This window comes from Bos mutus, chromosome 5, assembly GCF_027580195.1.
Source record: "Bos mutus isolate GX-2022 chromosome 5, NWIPB_WYAK_1.1, whole genome shotgun sequence".
NCBI classification, from domain to species: Eukaryota; Metazoa; Chordata; class Mammalia; order Artiodactyla; family Bovidae; genus Bos; species Bos mutus.
This window is the reverse complement of record NC_091621.1, coordinates 71,033,210-71,052,451: the sequence shown is the minus strand read 5'-3', so window position 1 is coordinate 71,052,451 and position 19,242 is coordinate 71,033,210. Positions and strand designations below refer to the sequence as shown.

Below are 19,242 nucleotides of genomic sequence, written 5' to 3'. Positions count from 1 at the left end.
GTTTGAGTTTACTTTTAAGTAATTTAAGATTACTTATCTATTAAACATTTGTATAGGAGTCAGATTTTGAGTTTCTTTATATAACTGCTACTGCTAAGTCACTTCAGTCGTGTCCGACTCTGTGCGACCCCATAGACGGCAGCCCACCAGGCTCCCCTGTCCCTGGGATTCTCCAGGCAAGAACACTGGAGTGGGTCTCCATTTCCTTCTCCAGTGCGTGAAAGTGAAGTCACTCAGTTGTATCCAACTCTTAGCGACCCCATGGACTGCAGCCAACCAGGCTCCTCCATCCATGGGATTTTCCAGGCAAGAGTACTGGAGTGGGGTGCCATTGCCTTCTCCGTCTTTATATACCATTGATAGTGAAATAGGGCAAATGGTTGAGTTCAAATAAATTATACAACTGATAAGTGGCAAAGCTGAGATTCAAATCCAAAGTACTGCTTCAAAGTTGATATTCTTAACGTTTATGCTATGAGTGAGAAATATTTCTTCATTCATATTTATTGTCATAACATGTATTTGGTCTTCTCATTTTCTAAGTTATTTCCTTTGTTGTTTTGCCACTGAATTAAATATTATACCCTTTTCTATAACCTTTGTTTTATTTAATAAAATATCTTGAAGGTAGATATTCCTGGGTTTGACCTCTGCCGTTTGTGATTCCTTTGTATCTGGACTCCTTAGTTAATCATTCAATCTAGTGGCATTTTTTTAGTTTTTAATTTTCCTTGGTAATAAATACAGTAGAAAGTCCTTCCTGAAATCTAGGTTCTTTCTCCTTCAGTAGTATCAATAATTCACCATCCTAGCTAGCCTTTTTATCTGTTTTACTTTCCATCTCTGCACTTTCTTTTGTATTGATACACTTAAATGTGATAATCTCTGCATAGCTTTGAACTTGGCTCTTTGTTCCTTTTTTAAACATGTCAACAGACTCAGGTTTCTGATTATATCCCCCCTTCAATTAGTCTTGATTTTATCCTCTTCTATCTTCAGGCATTTAATTTGGCCCTTTCATGCAAAGATGGGCTCGATAAAGGACAGAAATGGTATGGACCTAACAGAAGCAGGAGATATTAAGAAGAGGTGGCAAGAATACACAAAAGATCTGTACAAAAAAGATCTTCACGACCCAGATAATCACAATGGTGTGATCACTGACCTAGAGCTAGACATCCTGGAATGTTAAGTCAAGTGGGCCTTAGAAAGCATCACTACGAACAAAGCTAGTGGAGGTGATGTAATTCCAGTTGAGCTATTCCAAATCCTGAAAGATGATGCTGTGAAAGTGCTGCACTCAATATGCCAGCAAATTTGGAAAACTCAGCAGTGGCCACAGGACTGGAAAAGGTCAGTTTTCATTCCAATCCCAAAGAAAGGCAATGCCAAAGAATGCTCAAACTGCCACACAGTTGCACTCATCTCACACGCTAGTAAAGTAATGCTCAAAATTCTCCAAGCCAGGCTTCAGCAATATGTGAACCGTGAACTTCCTGATGTTCAAGCTGGTTTTAGAAAAGGCAGAGGAACCAGAGATCAAATTGCCAACATCCGCTGGATCGTGGAAAAAGCAAGAGAGTTCCAGAAAAACATCTATTTCTGCTTTATTGACTATGCCAAAGCCTTTGACTGTGTGGATCACAATAAACTGTGGAAAATTCTGAAAGAGATGGGAATACCAGACTGCCTGATGTGCCTCTTGAGAATGCAGGTCAGGAAGCAACAGATAGAACTGGACATGGAACAACAGACTGGTTCCAAATAGGAAAGGGAGTACGTCAAGGCTGTATATTGTCACCTTACTTATTTAACTTATATGCAGAGTGCATCATGAGAAACGCTGGACTGGAAGAAACACAAGCTGGAATCAAGATTGCCGGGAGAAATATCAATAACCTCAGCTATGCAGATGACACCACCCTTGTGGCAGAAAGTGAAGAGGAACTAAAAAGCCTCTTGATGAAAGTGAAAGTGGAGAGTGAAAAAGTTGGCTTAAAGCTCAACGTTCAGAAAAGGAAGATATGGCATCCGGTCCCATCACTTCATGGGAAATAGATGGGGAAACAGTGGAAACAGTGTCAGACTTTATTTTTCTGGGCTCCAAAATCACTGCAGATGGTGATTGCAGCCATGAAATTAAAAGACGCTTACTCCTTGGAAGAAAAGTTATGACCAAGCTAGATAGCATATTCAAAAGCAGAGACATTCCTTTGCCAACAAAGGTCTGTCTAGTCAAGGCTATGGTTTTTCCAGTGGTCATGTATGGATGTGAGAGTTGGACTGTGAAGAAGGCTGAGCTCCAAAGAATTGATGCTTTTGAACTGTGGTGTTGGAGAAGACTCTTGAGAGTCCCTTGGACTGCAAGGAGATCCAACCAGTCCATTCTGAAGGAGATCAGCCCTGGGATTTCTTTGGAAGGAATGATGCTAAAGCTGAAACTCTAGTACTTTGGCCACCTCATGCGAAGAGTTGACTCATCGGAAAAGACTCTGATGCCGAGAGGGATTGGGGGCAGGAGGAGAAGGGGACGACAGAGGATGAGATGGCTGGATGGCATCACTGCCTCGATGGACGTGAGTCTGAGTGAACTCCGGGAGTTGGTGATGGACCGGGAGGCCTGGCGTGCTGCGATTCATGGGGTCGCAAAGAGTCAGACACGACTGAGTGACTGATCTGATCTGATGCTTTTCTTTCCAGCTTTAAAATAGCCTCCTGTCTTCCAGATCTAGTCCTGTCTTTCTTCCTATCATAGTCATTCTCTTAAAAATACAGATTTTATATGTTCTCACTACTTAAAAACCCTTCACTGATTCTTCATTGTCAACAGTATTATTTCCTAACATTTACTTCTTTGGATGAGTTAGGTGTTTCTTTAGGGAAAAAGAAGTCAAATGAGTTTGGGAAATACTTGTATAAATACAATTAGCCAGTCTTTCTTTTGGCAGACTCTTGGTGTACACTGTGAATGCACAAAGGGGATACAGAGCAATACACTGCTGCTGCTGCTATGTCGCTTCAGTTGTGTCCGACTCTGTGTGACCCCATAGACGGCAGCCCACCAGGCTCCCCCGTCCCTGGGATTCTCCAGGCAAGAACACTGGAGTGGGTTGCCATTTCCTTCTCCAGTGCGTGAAAGTGAAAAGTGAAAGTGAAGTCGCTCGGTCGTGTCTGACTCTTAGCGACCCCATGGACTGCAGCCCACCAGGCTCCTCCGTCCATGGGATTTTCCATGCAAGAGTACTGGAGTGGGGTGCCATCGCCTTCTCCAAGCAATACACAGAAGTCCACAAATATACCTGACTGTAGTATACATTAAAAAGAAAAACCAAAAACCTTGTCTAGAGTCTTGAAACAGCTTTTATTGAGACCCATAAGGTTAAGTCCATACCTTTAGATATGGAGTTTCAGGTTTTTTTGATTCAATCTTTTCCTAACTTTAGAGATTCATCTCTGGCATACACCAGACCACCTTGGAGTTTCCTGTGGCGTGGGGAGTTACATGTTTCAGGCTTCAGTGGTTTCACCTGTCTGTCTGGAAAAACCCTTACTACTCATAAAGAGGAGCTCATTACTTTCTTTCTGAAGCCTTCTGTGACTTATCCAGGCTAGCTTTACACTCCTTTCTCAGCATTTTCCTTATGGTATACTTAGCAAGACCCTCCACTTTAACCATTATCTTTACATTTTAATATTTGCAGTGGAACTATAAGCTCTTTGAAAGCTGGAACTGTTTTCATTTCTGTGATAGTACCTGGTACAGTTATTAGCTATAGTTTAAATAATTGAATTGCAAAATAATTGCAGGAAAATTTCCAGTAGTAATGGTATTCATACAGCTAAGTAAACACCAGTAAATATTTCTTTTATCTCATCTTAGAAGTCTCTTAGACTCTTTCTATAATGAGTAGGTTAGGTGGCATCAAATTAAATGCTAAGAAAATGTTTTAATGAGGGAAAAAAAAACTAAGAAAACATTAAATTATCAGCTCTTGGGTACTTTTCATAACTTATGTTCATAAAACAAACTTTTTCTTAAAAATAATGTTCTGTTTTCAGTGGAAACAATGTTTGGTTATTAGTAAAAACTCAATGATTACTTTTTCTCCCAGATAACTTGTTTTATATGACGTGATTCATTCATCTGTAGTTTTTAGGATAAGTTTTATGTGAAACATCATTTAATGTATATCTCTTTTTTCTTAGGCATCATTCTTAACAAAGAAGTTAAATATTGGTGGGAAGAGAGTAAATCTTGCTATATGGGTAAGTTAACGTTTTCAGCTGTATGAGTTGAAGGCCTTTACCTATTCTTCATATTCTAATAACTAATTGGCTTAAGAAATAGGAATTTGAATTTCTAGATTTTTATTTTTTTGGTTAACTCAGGGTTAGCCAAAATCTTTTTTTTTTTTTTTAATTAAACATCTTTTCCCCCTAAAATCTGGCTAAGAATTTTATCTTGAATACACTTGTTATACATGAAAAGTGCTGTCATAACTTTTCAACTGGAGAAGGGTGAACTCAAGGAATTCCATTTCAGAGAAAGGGGTGGACAGACTGTCTGGCCTTCATCCCCCCGTCTCCATGTCCTCATCTTCCAAGGGAGTGGCTGGTGGAGACTAGGGCAAGGCTAATGCAGTACGGCACCACTGCCGGGTGGTCCTGGTGCACGTTCGTTCTTCTTGTCTGCTCTCTCTGTGGAGGACTTAAATTCATTGCCACGCCTGTTCCTGGCTTATAAGGCCATTGTGGTCTTTCCAGCCCTTTGGCAACTGAACTGGCTTTTTAGTGAGGGTGGGAAAGATTGCTGAGGAGGAGGGTTGGGGAGAGGAGAAGTAACCTTTACAAAACAGTAAAACATTAAATATTAATTATAACTTAAAATTTTTTATAGTTTCTTTTAATGCTGTTTTGGGGTTATCTATAACTTTATACCCTAGTTTATCAGAAGCTCACTGTAGTTTAAATAATAGATATATTTTTTCTTCTGGTCTAATAAGCGTTTGTTGCTTTATGTAGGATACAGCAGGTCAAGAGAGATTCCACGCATTGGGTCCCATTTACTACAGAGATTCAAATGGAGCTATTTTAGTTTATGATATAACAGATGAAGATTCTTTTCAGAAGGTATCTTGCTTACTTATGGGTGAATGACTTAATAGAGCAACAGTGATTTGTCAGGTCTGCATTAACATGTCTTTGTGATTAGCCTTGGATTTAAAAGTATAGTTTGTGCATAAATGATGACCAGTCATGTTTTTTTAATGGTGTATTTAATTCATGTTAACAGTATGGCTATCATCTATTAATGGTTTATTATATGGCTTTCTCAGATATTAGGAAAGGGAAATAATCTGAAGTAAAGCTTCAGAAAAATATAGATGCCTTTTTTTTTTCTCCTTATTAAAGAAAAATCACAATTTTTTTTTTTTTTTTGATTCTGTACATACTGGGCACCTGAAAACTTGGTATGGCTGCGTGGGTGCATTCCATAATTATGGGGAGGTAAAAGAAGAACTAAATCAGGTTTAAGCTCTTTTCTCCTCACTAGGTATCCTGGAGGATTCAATACAGATTTTAAAAGGAAAATCTACACAGTATTTATTTTAAAGCACTCTATTTTTATAAAGTTAAATGTTTTATCTTTGGGATGCTGTTTGTTATCTCTTCTATCCCTTCTTGCCTTTTTGGCATGGAAAGAAATAGTTTAAGTATTTTATTGATTAAAAGAAAGTGGAGTCATTTAGGTTGAAAAGTGACCAGTTATCTCTTGCTGCATAACAAAACCCCCCAAATTTGATGGCTTAAAACAACAACATATTATTTCTCATGGTTTTGAGGGTTGCCTGGGCTTCCTTGATAGCTCAGTTGGTAAAGAATCCGCCTGCAATGCAGGAGACCTGGGTTTGATCCCTGAATTGGGAAGATCCCCTGGAGAAGGGAAAGGCTACCCACTCCAGTATTCTGGTCTGGAGAATTCCGTGGATTATATAGTCCATGGGGTCGCAAAGAGTCAGACAGGACTGAGCAATTTTTACTCTCTTTCTTTTCTGGACAAAAGTGGAGTCACTCAGACAGCTGCATGAACTGGGGGTTGCTGGGTGGGGACCTGGATCCAAGAGGGCCTGGTTTTCCTCCATGTGCCTTCTTACTCCATTTGGTGTCTTGTTCTCCAGTACTCTGTCCACATGCTCTCATTATTCTGTATTCCAGCCAAACCTTATATGACAACTAGATCCCAAGAGAGAGCTGCCAGACCTTCCTAAGGCTTTAGTCTGGAATTGGCATGGCATTAGTGCTGCCACATTCTCTTGGTCAAAGCAAGAGACTAGGCTAGACCAAAGTCAGAGAGAAGAAATAGACTCTTGGCAGAGAATTTTGACCCTCTTTAACTCATCACAGAGTGTATGGGTTAATGAATAGAATACCTGTGGAGGGGAATCTGACTGCAGATGAATAACAGTTAAAAAGAATATTGGTTAGATTTAGGGGTTCCCTTGCAGTCCAGTGGTTATCCATAGGTGATAGTGATCTCTAGAGACATCCTTGGTTGTCAAACCTGGCAGTGGCGCTGAGTCTAGTTGGTGGGAGGCCAGGGGTGCCACTGAACAGCATTCACTGCATAGGACAGCCCCTCCTGGCAGAGGACTGTCGAGGACAAAATACTAGTGATGCTAAGGGTGAAGAAACCTACCACACACCAACGGATAAAACTTTATTTTGCTCTTTTTCTACTCCTATATGTTTTGTTCTTCCTTTAAATGTGTGTCATAGAAGCTCCTGTGCCCTCTATTTTGGAACCAACTGGGGTATAAAAGACTTTTAATTAAGCTCGTGTATGTGTGTATTTTTTAGTTTTTTTTTTTTTTTTTGGTCGCATCATGTGGCTTGTAGGATCTTAGTTTCCTGACCAGAGATTGAACCCTGGCCCTGAGCAGTAAAGCACTGAGTTCTAGCCACTAGGGAATTCCCAAGCCCATACGTTCTTCAATGTGATTCTATACAAACATCTACTATCAGAGGCTGGTGTTGACGTGCTTTTGCTCTGGTGAACAGCTTTGCTTAGATTTGTGGATGACTTATGAACATTTGTAATTAGAGATGCTTCTCTTTATACTTATATGTAGATGGAGACAGAGATCTTTCCATTGGGGGGGTGTGTGTGTGTGATTTGCAGTATAAATGATCCTATATAGTGAATCATTCCTAATAACTAAATAATATGGACCATTAGACAGAATTTTGAGGTATTTTTACAACATTGCATTTTGGTGTATTGTAATTGTAGTCATTGTAACAGGATTTGTTTTAACATTTACACTTGTATACACAGGTTAAAAACTGGGTGAAAGAATTACGGAAAATGTTGGGAAACGAAATCTGTTTATGTATAGTAGGTAAGTGTCATTAATTTTTAAAAATGTCCTTTGTTTCTTTAAAACTTTATTAAAGAATAGTACATGAATAATTTTCATTTTAAAGTTACATGAGAAAAGAAGAATGGTATTTTAGTATTTAATATTTTAGAGTCATTTAGAATTTGAAAGGGGTCTTTCAGGAGATTGAAACATCTATAATTCAAGGAATGCCCTTGGGGAGCAGCTGGGAAACCCTGAACATGTAGGGCTTTGAGTCTCCCAGCCTTGCTTCAACTTGACCTTTAGTTTTTCATCATAAGATTATTTTAGAAAATAAGAGAGTTTGGCAACTACAATATAATTAAAATCAGTGACTTAAGCTGTGTTTTTGTCATATTGTTGTTGTTCAGTCGCTAAGTTGTGTCTGACTCTTTGCAACCCCATGGATTGCAGCAGGCTCTTCTGTCCTTCACTATCTCCCAGAGTTTGCTCAAATTCATGTCCATTAAATGGGTGATGCTATCTAATCATCTCATTCTCTGCCACTCCCTTCTTTTGCCTTCAGTCTTTCCCAGCATCAGGGGCTTTGCCATTGGGTCGGCTCTTCACTCAGTTGGCCAAAATATTGGAGTGTCAGCTTCAGCATCAGTCCTTCCAATGAATATTCAGGGTTGATTTCTTTTAGGATTGACTAGTTTGATTTTCTTGCTTGCTATCCAAGGGGCTCTCAAAAGTCTTGAAGAGCACAAGTCGAAAGCATCAATTGTTCAGCAGTCAGCCTTCTTTATGGTCCAACTCACATCCGTACATGACTACTGGAAAAAGCATAGCTTTGATTACAGAGATCTTTGTCAGCAAATTGATGTCACTACTTTTTAATACCCTGTCTAGGTTTGTCATTGTTTACCTTCCAAGGAACAAGCGTCTTTTTATTTCATGGTGGCAGTCACTATCCACAGTGATTTTGGAGCCCAAGAAAAGAAAATCTGTCAGTGTTTCCACTTTTTCCCCATCTATTTGCCATGAAGTGATGGGGCCAGATGCTATGATTTTAGTTTTTTGAATGTTGAGTTTTAAAGCAACTTTTTCACTCTTTTTCACCCTAATCAAGAGGTTCTTTAGTTCCTCTTCACTTTTTGCCATTAGAGGGGTATCATCTGCATATCTGAGGTTGTTGATATTTCCCCCAGCAATCTTGATTCTAGCTTGTGCTTCATTCAGCCTGGCATTTTGCATGATTTACTCTGCATATAAGTTAAATAAGTAGGGTGACAGAATACAGCCTTGTCGTACTCCTTTTCCAATTTGGAACCAGTCTGTTGTTCCATGTCCCGCTCTAACTGTTGCTTCTTGACCAGCAAACAGGTTTCTCAGGACATGGGTAAGGTGTTCTGGTATTCCTATCTCTCTAAGAATTTTCCAGTTTCTTGTGATCCACCCAGTCAAAAGCTTTAGCATAGTCAATGAAGCAGAAGTAGATGTTTTTCTGGAACTTCCTTGCTTTCTGCATCATTCAACAGATGTTTTCAGTTTGATCTCTGGTTTCCTCTGCCTCTTCGAGACCCACCTTGTACACCTGGAAGTTATCGGTTCACGTACTGTTGAAGCCTCTCTTGAAGGATTTTGAGCATTACCTTACTAGCATGTGAAATGAGTGCAATTGTGCGGTAGTTTGAACATTCTTTGGCATTGCCTTTCTTTGGGATTGGAATGAAAACTGACCTTTTCCAGTCCTATGGCCACTGCTGGATTTTCCAAATTTACTGACATATCGAGTGCAGCAGTTTAACAGCATCATCTATTAGGATTTTAAATAGCTAAGCTGGAATTCCGTCACCTCCACTAGCTTTGCTCATAGTCATGCTTCTGAGGCCGACTTGACTTAACACTCCAGGATGTCCAGTTCTAGTTATCTGGGTCATTAAGACCTTTTTTGTACAGTTTTTGTTTGTATTCTTGCCACCTATTCTTAGTCTCTTCTGCTTCTGTTAGGTCTTTACCATCTCTGTCCTTTATCGTGCCCATCCTCTTATGAGATGTTTCCTTGATAGCCCCAGTTTTCTTGAAGTGATCTCTAGTCTTTCCTATTCTGTTGTTTTCCTCTATTTCTTTGCATTGTTCATTTAAGAAGGCCTTCTTATCTCTCCTTGCTATTCTGTGGAACTCTGCATTCAGTTGGGTTTATCTTTCCTTTTTTTCCTTGCCTTTTGCTTCTCTTCTTTCCTCGGCTATTTGTAAAGCCTCTTCAGACAACCTCTTTGCCTTCTTGCATTTCTTTTTCTTTGGGATGATTTTGGTTACTGGTTCCTGTACAGTGTTACAAACCTACATCCATAGTTCTTCAGACATTCTGTCTACCAGATCTAATCCCTTGAATCTATTTTTATTACTTTTAACTATACATATTTTTGAGTTAAGGACTCCCAAGGTGACTTTTGACTCCAAAGATGAAAGTAGACCATGATTCACTAGAGTGGAGGAATATTCTTAATGGGTAAAGTAAAAGAACTCTAAAACTCTTTCTTGGACTTCTGGATTTCTCTTGGTTCCTTTTTTCTTTAGATTATTCTAAGATTGCATATGCTTTTTAGCAGTCATGTCAGCTTAATTTGTCTTTTACATAGATTATAGTTAACAAAAATCAGAATTCCATTTTTATAAGTATTGCTCTTCTGTTAGGCTTTTCCTGTCTTCCTGCATAACTGTTATATAAACCTAAGTGTAAGAATTTCAACTTGCCACGTGTTTCTGAATGTTTATGTTTGACATATTTATATTACTAGCTTTTTCGTGTTAAATTAGATAACTTAACCTTCTTGGTCCTTATCTAAACCACTGATAATGTGTACATCAGGAATAGAGAACTCCATACTTCGCTAGTAGAGACTTTTCCCTCTAGTTTTAGTTAATCCATTGATCAGCACTCTTGGCTGTGTTTGTTCTATTTAATAGAATATTTTGTTAATAGTCCTCAACATTTGTATGTTTGTTAAACATATATTTATTAATAATTACTTACCACTTATTGAGTGCCAGGTACTGTTGTAAGAACTACACCCTTATTATTTCATTTAAGCCTCCTGACAGCACTGCAAGAAGGTATTGTTGCCATTGCCATTTTACACGTGAGGAAATGGACCTAGAGAGCGTGACACTTCCCAGACTACATAGTACTTAGAGATAGGCCTGGGATTTTAATTCAGGCCTGTCTGCTGCTTCAGGCCCATATCCTTAACCAACAGTATGTATTACTTGCTGCTATGTACCAGGCTTTGAGAGTAATACAGTGAATAAGTTAAACAATAGATACGGTACTTGTCCCGGAGCTTATCATGTGGGGTGAGAGAGAAAAACAGGCTGTTACTGTATATTATGGTAAAAGCTGTGAAGGGGTAAGAGGAGGGTGCTGGGATAACACAAAAGGAAACCTAACTAAATTGGGGGGTGGGGTGGGTAAAGGATTTCCTAAGCCAATCAGGATTGTGATAAGAAGTGTGTTAATTATCATGAGCTTTAAGTCTCTCGTAACTGTATTGATCATTCACTTGATCATTCACTGTGATGGATATGGCTGATTTTAATAACTACTCTCCATTGCATGTGTACTATTTACTAGGCCTTTTACATTATATTTTATTTTCACATAAACCTCAGAAAGTTTATTAGCTACATTTGTACAAAGTGAGACTAAGAGGGGTGAAGTAATATGCCCCAAATCGTATAGTTTTGAAATGAGCCAGAAGTTAAAGCAAATTTTATCAGATTTAAAAGTTTCCACTACGCCACATTCCATCCAGTCTAAGCAAAATAAAGTTCCCTTTATTGCTATTAGCCATCTGCTCTTAGCAATGGGTGTATCCCTTCCATGTTGTTTATTAAAATAGGTATTTTTAAAGAAGAAAAAGTTTTTAGTGTTCTTAGCAGGATAGGTTTTTCCTCTCCAGTGGCTTCAGCCCTCAGAAAATACACAGTACTTTCAAGTAGGTGCTTATTTTGGTGGTTATTCTTGTTTTCAGGTGTTTTAAGCCTATTGGAAAGGTCCCAATGAGGCCACAGAGTAGTATTGAAGCAGAAGTGAAGTGAAGTCGCTTGGTCGTGTCTGACTCTTTGTGACCCCATGGACTGTAGCCTGTCAGGCTCCTCTGTTCATGGGATTCTCCAGGCAAGAATACTGGAGTGGGTTGCCATTTCCTTCTCTAGGGGATCTTCCTGACCCAGGGATCGAACCTGGGTCTCCAGCACTGCAAACAGACTCTCTATCATCTGAGCTATCAGGGAAATAAGCCTCAAAACTGCCAGCTTTAGCTCTCTTGCCTTCAAAAGAACATAGGAGCTACAAAGGTCTTGAATTTTGGGAAGGTATCAGTCACTGACAGGCAGTTTTGTGACTTAGTCTGTGCTGTTAATCCATCATGAGCACTTAACTGTTCAAAGAAACAGTAGTTATTTAGTAGAAGGATTTTTTTTGTTTAAAATATTAATTATGTTATTAAAATAGTTAGCAGTTTTAATAGTAACAGATTTTAGGGAATTCCCTGGTGGCCCAGTGTTTAGGACTTGGCGCTTTGCCTGCTGCGGCCCGGGTTCAGTCTCTGGCTGGGTAACCAAGATACTGCAAGCCACGGTGGTGAGGCAGAAAATTTAAAAAGTGAATAACTGGCTTTATTAAAGTTGGTTAAGTTTAAAATGTTACTAAATAATAAAGCAGTGTCTCAGTTTTCCCCGAATATTCATTTGAGGCAATAAGGTGATTGTCCACTTTCCCTATCCTCATTTTTAAAAAGTAGATGTTAGTAATTCTGGCAGATTTTGAAAAAAAAAAATAGAGACATTTAAGCTCTATCAAACCAACTCAGAGGGCTTTCATTAATTTCAACAAAAGTCTCCTTTTTCGATAGGAGACTGTTTACTTTTTTACTGTGGCAGAATCTTGTTCCTGTTTGTTGGCACCATCTGCCACTAGGTGGTGCTTTTTGCATTCTTCATGGCATAGAACAACTTACCCTGCTGGTGACTGTTGGATATATTGGCTGTAATATTTAGCTGATTAAAAATTTTATTGACAGAATAATGTGGGAGACCAGAACTAATATGTGTTTTCTTGCTGAGGTAGACTGATAACTGTTCAAAGAAGGAAGAGTTCAGTACTGAATTTGTTAGGACCTTCTGAGCTTTAGCATATCTGCTTCCCTCTCAGCCTTAGGCTAACCGTGTCAGATGGTGCTTGAGGCTGCACATAATTAGGGGCTCAGATTATTTGAGGTCTTCTATATACAAAATCTCTGGGCTTGTACCTCTCAGTTCTAAGCATTGCATCTTTCATTGGGAGCTTAGTTCAATGCTTTATCTGAAATTGTCTTCCTGATGCTCTAAAGTTCCAAGAAAAAATGACCTTATTTACAGGATTTCCCTATTTACCTCTATAGGTCATAATAGAAGAAATGAAAATATTTTTTTAACGTGTCCTTTCTTAGTGTATTTCCCCCCTTCCTGTTATTTCCCTTGCCTTTAGCACTCAGTCCAGCCTTCTTACCTTCATCTCTAGGCTGTATATAATAAGGAATCTGCATTTTGAAGTTTCTTCACTTTTATTCTGGTTGCTTTGTAGCATAATTTGAGTTTGGTTCCATTGATTAAGGAAAGCCGAACTTATTTTCAGTAATTTAAAATCCGAATGGTGTCCATATACTAAGTTCTCTGATGTTTTTAAAACAAACAATACAATTTCTTCCCTTGCACTGATGAAGTACTTCAAAAGCCATACGTTTTAATGCTTTCTTTAATCAGTTCATATCATACAGAAAACCAAAATATTCTTAGGATCCAAAAGGCTAGCCTAATATATTTTCATGAGCAATAAGGTGGCCTTGTTTAACTACTGAGCATCTCTGAGTTGATTGGGGACCACTTAGACTTGGATAAAAATCATAGATTTTTCCTTAGAGTTCCCTAGTAAATCCTAATCCCATTTATAGTCTAAATCAAAAAGAATGCTCATCTCTTTGGGCGAGGTCTTTTCTCTCTGAGGCCGCAGCTTCAGGAGGGATATGCATTGAGCCATCTGAGGGAGGTTGAGGCATTCACCTTGACAGTCATGATCAGCCGTCATATCATAGGAGTTCACTTGATAGTTTCAAGACACTGAGAAGTCTGGTGGGGATTTGCATTATTTTTCTAGAGGATTAAAATAGAATTTGTATATTTAGAATTACCTTAATTTCATTATAAAAAATGAATCAATGTTAAACACTGGCATTTACTTTTTCCAATTAGGTAATAAAGTAGACTTGGAGAAGGAGAGACATGTTTCCATTCAAGAAGCAGAATCGTAAGTATTGTCTTTTCTCTTCCTTCCATCAGTCACTCTCTGTAAGAAGTCTTCATCCTTGCACAGTGTTCTTTACCATTTCGTTATTACTCAAACCTTTTAATATAGATTGAGCTATTGGATTCAATGAAGTGTGTTTACATTGGCAGTTTCTGGACTTTTTGTGACATTTAAAGATATTTCACTTATAATTCTCTTTCTACTACTACTACTACTATGTCGCTTCAGTCGTGTCGGACTCTGTGCGACCCCATAGACGGCAGCCCACCAGGCTCCCCCATCCCTGGGATTCTCCAGGCAAGAACACTGGAGTGGGTTGCTATTTCCTTCTCCAGTGCATGAAAGTGAAAAGTGGAAGTGAAGTCGCTCAGTCATGTCTGACTCTTCGCGACCCCATGGACTGCAGCCTACCAGGCTCCTCCGCCCATGGGATTTTCCAGGCAAGAGTACTGGAGTGGGGTGCCATCACCTTCTCTGAATTCTCTTTCTGATTTCAGTAAAAAGTGTAAAAGTGATGCAAAAGGAAACTGCCATGGCCAAATAGCGAGTCACAAAAACTAAAATATTTGGGTTGCAAATTAATTTATAAAAATTTCAAGTCTTGCAATATATTCTTATTTAAAAGTTGGTTCAAAAAAATAAATAAAAGTTGGTTCAATATATAGAGATACTAACCAGGATATAATTTTAATTTCACTAAACCTGGGTTAATCAGTAATAAGTCACTAAAAGTGCTACTGTAAAAAAAAAAGTTCAAATAGCAGTTGTGGCAAAAACTTGAAACATTTTTTTACAGCAATTTCTGATGTCACTTTTCTTTTTAAGGTATGCAGAATCTGTGGGAGCAAAACATTATCACACTTCAGCCAAACAGAACAAAGGAATTGAGGAACTCTTTCTTGATCTTTGTAAAAGTAGGTGTATGAATGTGTGGTGTTTGCTAAATATATATTAAAATAAATGCAATACCATTAAAAATAAAAATGGAAGGGGAATATACAGAATAAAAAAAATTTAAGAGATGTAACAGCATGCTGCAGTGGATGGACCTTATTTGTATCCTAATTTGACAAACTAGTGAAAAAGAACATTTGTGAAATGATTGGGACTATATGAATACTCACTGGATATTGATGATCTTAAGAAATATTGTGAATTTTGTTAGGCATGATTATGGTGTTGTGATTATGCCTAAAAATTCTTTTTTAAGTTTTTATCTTTAGAAATCATAATTTATGAATGAAATTTATGTATCTGGCACATAAATTTGATTTAAAAATAATGGTAGCGATGATTGCCAAGTATGGATGAAAGTGTGTGATGGACGTATAGATTTTCATTATGTTTTTCTTTTATGTATGTTTGTGCTTTTTCTTATTAAAAAAAAGAGAAAGGAAAATGTTTATCATATACAACCTGAAAGTCATTTCTCATATCACCAATAGAACACATACTATACTTAGGAAAACCCCAGTCTGTAGAATAATGGGTTGAGATGATTTTGTCAAATTACATTCCTTGAAATCACAGACTCTTTAGAAAACATGATGAAATGATGGCTTTCTCTCTAGAAAAATGTACATATACACAAACTTTGGAGTAAGTATCAGTTTTATGTAAACCTGAAGATCGTTCATAGTTCACCTGGGAGAGTAATTCTCCAAATGTAGTCCCCTAATCAGCACCATTAGCATCATTTGAGAATGTGTTAGAAGTGCAAGTTCTTGGGCCTTACCCCAAACCTACTGAATCGAAATTCTAGAAGGTGGTTCCCCAAATCTGTGTTTTAATCATTCCTCATGATTCTGATTTATACTAAAATTTGAGAACCACTGCTGTACATATCAGTCACTAGGAGATCTTGTTAAAATTGTAATTTGATAAAGTTGGTCTCATGTAGGCCTGAACTTCTGTTTTCTAACAGACACCCAAGGTTTAATGATACTAGTCCTCAGACCATACTTTGAGTACTCAGGTTCTAGATCAGTGGCTTGTAAATGTTATATATCACATCTTTATATAAAAAGATTGAGTATTCTCCATATGTTATTTTAAAATTATAGAACATGTACAAGTGCTTATTTTGTATATTGTAAAACATATTAAAAAAATAGAAATTTTGAAAGGTTGGGGGAAACTGTTTTCTAATTTCATCTCAATGAATTGTCCCATATACCTCAATTTGGAAACCATTGTTTAAGATCAGTCTCTGGACCCAAGTTTAGAACCCTTATTCTGTTCTAAGGACTCTCTTTTCTCTGCTCATCTTTTCAGATATGTATTTTGCGACTATTTACTCCTAGTCTGTGTCTTATAGTCTCATTTTTCTTAACTGTTTCTCAAAGAGCAAAAGATCTAAATTTTAATGAGGTATGATTTATCAGTTTTTCTTTATGAGTCATTTTTTGTGTGTCTTACATGAGAAATCTTTGCTAACTCAAAGTCATAAAGATTTTCTTCTACAGAGATTTCCTCCTATTCCCCCCCCCCCTTTTTTTTTTCTTAAATCAGTTAGTTTATTTTTGGCCATGCTGGGTCTTCACTGCTGTATGGGCTTTTATTCGGTTGCGGAGAGCGGGGGCTACTCTCTAGCTGTGCTCTGCGGGCTTCCCACGGCAGTGGCTCCCCGCGTGTGGAGCACCGGCTCGGGCCCGCAGGCTGCAGTAGTTGTGGCTCCCAGGCTTTATGGAGCACAGGCGCGATAGTTGTGCTGTGTGGGCTTAGTTGCTCTGAGTCATGTAGGATCCTCCTGGATCAGGGATTGATCTCCTGCATTGGGATCTACTTCTTTACCAGTGAGCCACCAGGGAAGCCCTTCCTGCTATGTTTTCTTCTAGACATTTTGTTTTACATTTAGATCTGAAATTACGGTGGGAGATACAGATTGAACTTTCAATTTTTACATGTAAATGTCCAATTCTAGTACTGTTTCTTGAAAAGATGATTCTGTTTTCATTCAGTAAACTTGGCGCTTGTTAAAAATCAAGTGACCGTATGTATGGGAGTCTGTTTCTGGACCTGTTCTGTTTATCTCTGTATTTCTTCTTTCACCAGTATCTCATTGTCATCATTAGAGCAACTTTCTATTGTATCTTTAAACCAGATAGTGTGAGTCCTCCAGCTTTCTTCTTCCGCCTTCATCCTAAACTCTTTGGTTCTTTTAAATGTTATTTGCTTAAAAGTTTCACATTACTTGAAAAATAATCTTGTACCCTAAATATCGCTTGTACTTGGAACAATTTGACCTTCTTTGACATATTTTGAAGGCGGGAAGAGGGGACGACAGAGGATGAGATGGTTGGATGGCATCACCAACTCAATGGAAGTGAATTTGAGTAAACTCTGGGAGTTGGTGATGGATGGGGAGGCCTGGTGTGCTGCAGTCCATGGGGTTGCAAAGAGTCAGACACGACTAGGCGACTGAACTGAACTGACATATTTCTAAGTATACTTGGAAAATCTTAAGGATGACACTTGTATACAGTCATTTGTTCAGATCAAAAACTTGTTTTCTCTGGTGATGTCACTGTGGCTGTGATGCAGCTGGACAAATACCTTTGCTATTACTTAGTTTCCTTGTTGGTTGAAAGTCTGCTATCATGATGGTAAATGGAAATTAGAGAAACAGAAGGCTCAGGTTGTGGTCCTAAATGATCTCTGCTTTCTCCCTCTCTTAGGAATGATAGAAACTGCACAAGTGGATGAGAGGGCAAAAGGCAATGGCTCCAGTCAGCCAGGAGCGGCAAGGCGAGGTGTACAGATTATTGATGATGAACCTCAAGCCCAGAGCGTTGGCGGAGGGTGCTGTTCTTCTGGATAACTGTTCACCCCTAAGAAAGTAAAAAAAACAAACTGTGGATCATTGCCCTCAACATGAAGACTGCCATATTCCAAGTCACATTATTTTACCGATGGAGTTACGGAATTAACAGTATTTTAAATTACATTTATAACTGCAGAGACCTTAAGTGCTAAACTTAGTGGAGTTTGTGACCAGAGAATTGGCATTTTCTACAAATGTTAACAAAGCAATTACCAATGGCCTTTTTACATATTTTTTTCTTTAATAAGAAATAATATGCATGTAGAAAAGACCTACTTAAAGGCTTCATTTATATTCTTTTAAATCAAATCTTTATTTAATAACTTATATATGTTGTTGGAATGGTATACATTTTTGCAGTCCTTTGTATTTTGTGGTAGTTTGAATTGTATCCCTTCTAAACAGCAAACTGTCTTTTGTTTTCTTCTTCTTCTTTTTTTTTTTTTTTAATTAGCAGATACCTGAAGTACTATTTTTGCAGGGTTTGCACAGGCCCCTAACTGTCTACTACACTTTGATATAATCTATATACATCCTGTATGCTGAGGTGGTAAAATACAATGTAAATTACATATTAAATATTTTATCTGCTTTTACAAGTGCAAGGTGCAAAAATATATACAATAGTCTCATTGATGACTGTAAAGTGAATTAACATTTGGTGATAATGCCTAAGCTTTTTGACTCTGATATAAAGATCATAGCTCCCCTTCACTTCTGTCTTAACTTAAAAGCGGTGTGTTTAAATTTTCTCATATACTTTACTTGAATTATTGCTGTTGTCATGTTTTTTGCCTCTAAATCCATCTGATGATTAATTGAGCAACAGCATTTGCCTTTGGGTTTTGGGTTGTTTTGTTCTTTCTGGGGTTTGTTTTTTGGGGGACAGGGATAAAAGAGATGACTTCTGCCGTTTTTGCTGTAGAGTGGTTACCTTAGAAGTATTTGAGTGGAGCATGCTGAGTTTCACTTATGCAAAGCTTTAGTTTTCTCTTACGCTTTATATGAAATGGATTCACTGGTATGAGAAGAGAGGAAGAACTTCCAGATAGTAGCCACTCACCAAGACTCTTACACAGCAGCATGTTAGTGGTAGTTTCTGCTCCGGAGGCAGCACTTCTGGATCCTTCCTAAGCAAATTGTATTTGTTCATTGCTTGCCAGAGATGAACAGAGAAAGTTTTGTTTCATTTTGTAAGCGCTATCCTTCTGAGTTTCTTTGAAGGGAAACATTTCATGTAATGTAGTTATAGTGAACACTGGAAAGATTTATTATAAAATTATATTCTTGTATACTTTGTAAATGAGTCTCACTAGGTTTTTTTTTTTTTTCCTTAAGCATAAGTCTAAACTTAAATTTGTTAATTTTAATAGAATCCGGCACAGGAAGAACACAAATTGTGTAAATTAACATAAATTGTTCTTGTTCTAATATATATATTTTTCCATTTCTGTCATGCTTGGAAAACTAGTAAATGATATGTCTAAGATAAAATGGAATGGTCCCTGGATTTACTTCTTACAAGAAGCAGTAGTATACAATAAAATTATTAGCTTGAACAGTTAAGAGAATATAAAGAAGTTATAGTTAAAAAAAAATAATTTTCCCAAATGGGTTAAAGTTGAATGAATTACCATCTTGATGTTATGATATTGCAATTTTAACTTAGTATTAAGTATTCTATAAGTCTGCATTTTTACCCTCTTTAATTGTTGTCTCTGTCAAACTCA

At 37.8% G+C, this 19,242-nt stretch overlaps 1 protein-coding gene across 1 annotated transcript in view; it reads left to right on the top strand.

Moving 5' to 3' along the window:
* Positions 1 to 19,006, top strand: part of RAB21 (RAB21, member RAS oncogene family) — a 28,643-nt gene extending 9,637 nt beyond the window's left edge. The window contains exons 2-7 of the mRNA XM_005896796.2: positions 4,207 to 4,266; positions 5,023 to 5,130; positions 7,337 to 7,400; positions 13,635 to 13,689; positions 14,515 to 14,603; positions 17,367 to 19,006. Coding sequence (XP_005896858.2) covers positions 4,207 to 4,266; positions 5,023 to 5,130; positions 7,337 to 7,400; positions 13,635 to 13,689; positions 14,515 to 14,603; positions 17,367 to 17,509 — 519 coding nt within the window. The 3' untranslated portion in view covers positions 17,510 to 19,006. The remainder of the gene's footprint in view (positions 1 to 4,206; positions 4,267 to 5,022; positions 5,131 to 7,336; positions 7,401 to 13,634; positions 13,690 to 14,514; positions 14,604 to 17,366) is intronic.
* Positions 19,007 to 19,242: the final 236 nt, after the last annotated feature.